The sequence below is a fragment of the Electrona antarctica genome (genome assembly GCF_951216825.1).
Source record: "Electrona antarctica genome assembly, chromosome: 7".
NCBI lineage: Eukaryota > Metazoa > Chordata > Actinopteri > Myctophiformes > Myctophidae > Electrona > Electrona antarctica.
The window spans coordinates 32,791,295-32,797,139 of NC_136812.1; the positions used below are offsets into that span (position 1 = coordinate 32,791,295).

Consider the following 5,845-nt stretch of genomic DNA (forward strand, 5'->3'; position numbering starts at 1 on the left):
TGGTGACCAACTGGAGTCGTGGGCAACCTTTCAGAGTCTACTCTCAATCCCTCATCTATTGAATGAAGGCGAATGCGTTTAGTTTGGTAAAATAGAGGTACAAGGGCGTCCTCTGTCGGTCTGGCAAACCATTGCAACCAACCAGTCCAGAATCCAGATAACCTTTCTCACTAGTCCGGCAGATGGGGTGGACGGGTGGGAAATTTGGTATATAGTATTTTTTATTGGCCTTTCACGAATCCACTTGCTGACCGGCTGTCGGTATTGGACGATTTTTGTATAGGGGTTTCTTGTGACCCTACCATTAACATCCTATGGCAGGCAAAAATGTCAAACTTTCCTTATGCTTTAAAGGGGCATTCCACTCATTTTCAACATTTTACTATGTCATTAATATACCTTAGAGCTGTTGTGTGGAAATAATAAAAAGTCCCCCCATTCTGTGTTTCCTAGAACTAGAGGTCTGAAAAAAAACTTTTTCATAATTACAGTTCTAGGAAACACAGAATGGGGGGACTTTTTTATTATTTCCACACAACAGCTCTAAGGTATATTAATGACATAGTAAAATGTTGAAAATGGGTGGTTTTCCCCTTTAAGTAGCATGTGACATGTCAAACTAGGGGGTTTGCTTGATTCTGAATCCATGATTCCAAGCATGAGTTTTGCACAAAAACACTCCTTTGGCAAAAAACGGCCATAGACGTCGTGACAAATGTGATGAGGTCAGCACATTTGGGTGGCTATGGCGGTTTTAGCCCAAGGAGTGTATTTTGTGCATGTATTCAGAATCCTGATACCCCCTAGTTTGACATGTCACATGCTACTTAAAGCATAAGGGAAGTTTGACATTTTTGCCTGCCATAGGACGTTAATGGTAGGGTCACAAGAAACCCCTATAAAGAAATTGCCCAATACCAACAGCCAGTCAGCAAGTGGATTCATGAATTTATGTATATATTATATAGGCCAATAAAAAAAGACTATATTACCAAATGTCCCACTGTGTTGACTCTGTTCTTTGTTAGACTGGAGGCTAACAAAGACATGCATCACAGGATGTATTTGTAATACTATATAAATGCTGTAACCTTTTATATAAAGCAGCTGCTTCAGTAAAGCTGATTCAGTATAGTAATTATAAAGTTTAAAAAAGGAAATATGTGTCTCTATAAAACATGTTTCCTTTATTGCTTAAAGAATACAACTTTGTAATCAAATGAATGTGTATCAATTACAACCACGTTATCCATGTTTATATTAAGGGTTTACCACACAGTCGCATTGCAAATGTTTGATAATACACCAGAGGTGGGCAAAAGAACAAATTCAGCCCAGATATCAAAGCATTTTACAAAGTCAACATCCTTAACATTGTGTACATTTGCTTGGATGCACTCTGCAGCCAAGCATCACATAGCTCCTACACCTCAGAAAATCACTACCTCAGGGTGTTATGCCTCATTCATACTTTGTCACACCACAGCGGCGCATGACGACAATAGCCGACATACAAGCTCACAACGCCTCCATTTGATATGCATTGTGAGTTTGAAGGTCTGTTATTTTTGCGTGCGACGGAGCATACATTAGGCACTAGTCTGTCCTATGTCTTTGGTTCTATGAGTCAAAAATAGTCCGATTCTGTAAGGTGTAGCTAGCTAGTTAACAATACTGTGGTGGAAAGTAGGAAAAGAAAATGCATCAACATAGTGTGCAACTGAACTAAAATAAAACAAAATGTCCTTTCAATTTTAACAAAAATTCAAATACATATTCACAACCCCTCCAAAGAATCCTGTGGTAAAGAAATATAACAGGAGGAGGGTTAAAGAAACGTTTTTCTTTTTAATTACAGAAAAAAAAGACCACAAGAAAGTTGTAATCGACTGCTCTAAAAAATAAATCCTAGAGCTGTTCTCCTCCCCCAACAAAAGTAATCTAGCAAAACGAGAAACAAACTTAAGCTAAAGAAGCAGTACCAGAATAATTGAACACTTGCTGCATTATAGCCAAAATTCACTGACATATCCTGCTCACCATCATTCTTCAGTGGATCCATAATTCATCTCTAAATCTACAAATCACTCACAACATAAACAATTCCAAGACACATTTGAACATAACCAACTGGAAAAAGGAAAAGATGAGATGAATCGAAAACGTCATAATAGCATCTTGAATCCAATTATTCGTGTGTTCAGGTACTGCTTTCCAAATAACACGTCAAGGCTAGTTAGGAATTCCCCTCAACTTTGATGACACTGTCCATGCCTGAAAGTGCATGTTTGATGCTGGACTGACAGGCGTCCAAACAGATTTCGCATCTCTCCGCCAACAGCGAGGAGAATTGACAACTGTCAGAGGAAGAGCATTTGGCCAGGTTTTAAACCGGTGTCTGTCCTGGGGTCACATGTCATCGTCTTCATCCTCATCCTGGGAGGAACCAGCTTGCTGGGCAGCACTGGCAGATGCTGCAGCCATTTGTGCTTGCTGGGCAGCCTGTTGCATCTGCAGCCACTCCTGCTGAGCGAGCTCCGCTTGCTGCTGGCGTGCCTGAAATAGAAACACATTCATACCATCAAACAGAGCCACTGAGATGCTAGGGCTGGGCAATTATTAAAAAGGGTATCTTTGAAAAACAGACAATTGCCTGTCCTGATGAAGGTCTAAGCGACCGAAACGTAAAGAGCAACATTTTAGCAAGTGTCTGACACTGGGTATCTTTGTTTTTCAAAGATACCCTTTTTAATATATGCTCTATTGCCCTACGCACCTGTCACTAGCCTTCAGAGGTGCGCATCGGCCTTTTGTTAAAAGGGCTGGGCAATTAACAGCATATATCAAAACTGATATTTAGAACCAGTAACCAACTTATAACCGAATAATCGAGAAGCACGTTTTTTTATTATTATTATACTGGTACATTTGTTTGTTATATATCAACAAATAAATACGAAACAATTCCGATTTTTATAATTGACTAAATTAATTAGTCTGATTAACCACTTATTATAATTTGTATTATAATGTGTTGTACAATGTTGGTGTACAAAAATAGTGGAAAAATAGCTGATCTATTCTACAGGCTCACAGCTCTGTAGATCTGCCATTTTCACTGTATATATTTCTTAGTCTATTATTAATCGTAACTGAGGAACAAAAAATTGTGTTGCGATATTGACTTAAAATCATATTGCCCAAACTAAAATGGACACGGTCAAATTAGAAGAATTGTGAAGCCAAAACGATGATATGCTATTATGCTCATTCATTTTCACCTTGGCAAATAATTCCTGCTGTTGTCTAAGCAGCTCTTCCTCTGGAATGCCAAGATTCTCTAGGCGAGAGCTCGCCTTCCTCCTCTTCAGCGCAACGGTTTTACACTCTTGCAGGACATCTTTCACCTCTGTGATGTATGACGCAAAACCAAGGCTTTCCAGGGCTATAATGAAAAGGAGACGCACAGAAACTGAAAAACCAATCAACCAATCAATCACATTATGAAACAATCTGTGTTGCATGGCACAGTAAAATCCCCACTGTCAATTTATAAATTTGTAACTGGGTGAGTGACTGAGTGTACAGAATTATGTAACCAAATGGACCTGTGTACTGTGTAAACACTCAGTCAAATGAACACTGTGTGACAGGAGTAACACGACACCACACCTGTAGCCCCTTTCGGACCCTTGTTACCTTTTCTGTATTTCGGACGTTGACGTCCCAACAAATACAGAAAAGGTAACCAAGGATCCTGAAAGGGGCTAACCCCACCTGCAAGTGTGAACTGCAGTGGGACGCCCTTAAGCGCAGAGCCTCGGTTTCGATGGGCGCTGATGGGACTCTTGTTTTACAGCGCCGGCTACTACTGAACGACAACCTACCTCAAACCCTAACCCTGACCATAACAGCAAGCACGAAGCAGCACATCCCTCACCAACCTTAATCCAGTCGTTTTAACGCATCCCTCACTAACCTTAATCCAGTCGTATTAACGGACCCCTCACCAACTTTAATACGGTCGCCTGTAAAACAAGCGCCCCCTCAGTGACCAATGACTCCCAGGCTCTGCGTAAAAGGTCATCCCGAACTGCAATAGGGGGGTGCAATCAGAGCCATAGAGTAAGACAGAGTTACGACAACTCTGTTCACTTCATGGGGCCAGTCCAATGGCGGCTCTTCTACATAGACTTCTGTTGAATGGGGACAACAAATGGGGACAAGTCCTGGACTGGAAGTTGGCAGAAATGCATTGGACTCAGGCAACAGCCCAGCTTTAATGATCTTAAATCCCTTTATTTTAGATTGTATAGTACAACATAACATTAAAACAGTCGGCATGTTGCACACATGCTTAAAATTGCTGATTTTTGCGCCACCCTCGTTGAAAACAATGTCTTGTATTTCAAACTCCAGCTTGTCCCCATTCAGGCTGCATGAACAGTGCTCGAGGGCTCAGTTTTCTGCCCCCACAATGTCCTAACTCTGTCTTACTCTATGGCTCTGGGTGCAACTAGTACCTAACCTCGCGTCACCAGGCTTTCCACTGGATGTGACTCGCCTCCCCTGTCACACAATATTGTGCAATGGGTTTTTTGTATTTATTTTATTCGGCTTCATTGTACTTATTCAAAATGATTTGGCCATATACTGTTGTGTTTTTGTTATAATCGATTGACTGAATACCTGCCTCATGGCTAGTGTAATACTATTATTGCCAAAGTCAGTCTTTACAGTAAGGTAATATAGGAGAAGTGAACAGAAGGACTTACCATTGATGACATGCTCGGGAGATATGGTCTTCTTTTCGGACTTGTTGCATATCTCATTGGCTTCTGATGATATGAGGTGGATGAACTCCGTGCAGCAGTTCACCACAAGCTCTCTGGCGTCGTTGGCAACTCGCACATTGGGGAGGGTTTCTTTGATCATCTTGTTGATAGCTGCCCTGGGAATGGTCAGGTCATCATCGTTTCCAGAGGAGGAAGCCATCGTGATTCGTGGTGGTGGTGGTATAATAGGCAAAAACGACAGCAATTTGTGTCTTTAAAGAAAAGCCCAGGGGCTCACAGCTGACTGAGCGTGAGCGGCTGCTCGGTGTTCACGTTATCTGCCCAGATATCAAACTACAGCACAGCAGGCTGGTGGTCAAGTTGAAGTTAGCTCAGATGCTGGAGAACATGGCTAGGCTAACAATGATGAACGCTCCCCTGCGTCTTTGTGGATCACCATCTGAGACGCCGACTGCAACAGATCGCCGCCCGAATACTGTGGACTTGTTCTTTCTACCGCGGACCCAAAGGAACCGACCGTATCACCCTAAACATAACTACTAATTCATCTCTCATGTTATTCCATTGTGGCCAACATTAGCCGAAATTTGTCCGGATGCAACGTCAGTCAAAAGGCGGATATTACTTCTGGGGCCTTGACTAATTTGCTTCATGTGTGATACCGCCATCTAGTGACCATTCACTCACTGAATATAAAAAAAATATGCTCCATATCTTCTATTAATCAATAGATTATATTATATTCGGATTATATTAAACTATAAAACAAAATGAATAAATACAAAATGATTGAATTTGTATAAGCTTGTATTTTTGGTTCTATTCACCTGTTCCTTTGTATTTTATTTTTTGTCTACTAATCAAGCTTATTTTGTCTGCCTTAAAGGGCCACTTCACCCCTTTCGCAACCAGAGTTTATTGTCTCCACCAGGCCGAAGGCATGGGGAGAGAGTATTTGTTGTCTCCACCAGGCCGAAGGCATGGGGAGAGAGTATGTTTTGCACTCCGTCCGTCCGTCCGTCCGTCCGTCCGTGTGTCCGTCTGTGAAC

The 5,845-nt window shown here is 41.6% G+C and overlaps 1 protein-coding gene across 2 annotated transcripts; it reads right to left on the bottom strand.

Annotated features, from left to right (window-relative positions):
* Positions 1-1,166: 1,166 nt before the first annotated feature.
* dr1 (down-regulator of transcription 1) lies at positions 1,167-5,448 on the bottom strand. Of its 2 annotated transcripts, none has more exons than XM_079505029.1 (3): positions 4,776-5,448; positions 3,282-3,472; positions 1,167-2,556 (listed from the first exon to the last, which is right to left on the bottom strand). In XM_079505029.1, exons 1-3 carry the CDS (start codon positions 4,993-4,995, stop codon positions 2,410-2,412), a joined length of 558 nt encoding a protein of 185 aa, XP_079361155.1. In that variant the 5' UTR covers positions 4,996-5,448; the 3' UTR covers positions 1,167-2,409. The 2 variants fall into 2 exon arrangements, with proteins under 2 accessions (XP_079361155.1, XP_079361156.1); XM_079505030.1 differs by having other exon boundaries at positions 3,282-3,445; positions 4,776-5,446.
* Between the last annotated feature and the right edge of the window lie 397 nt (positions 5,449-5,845).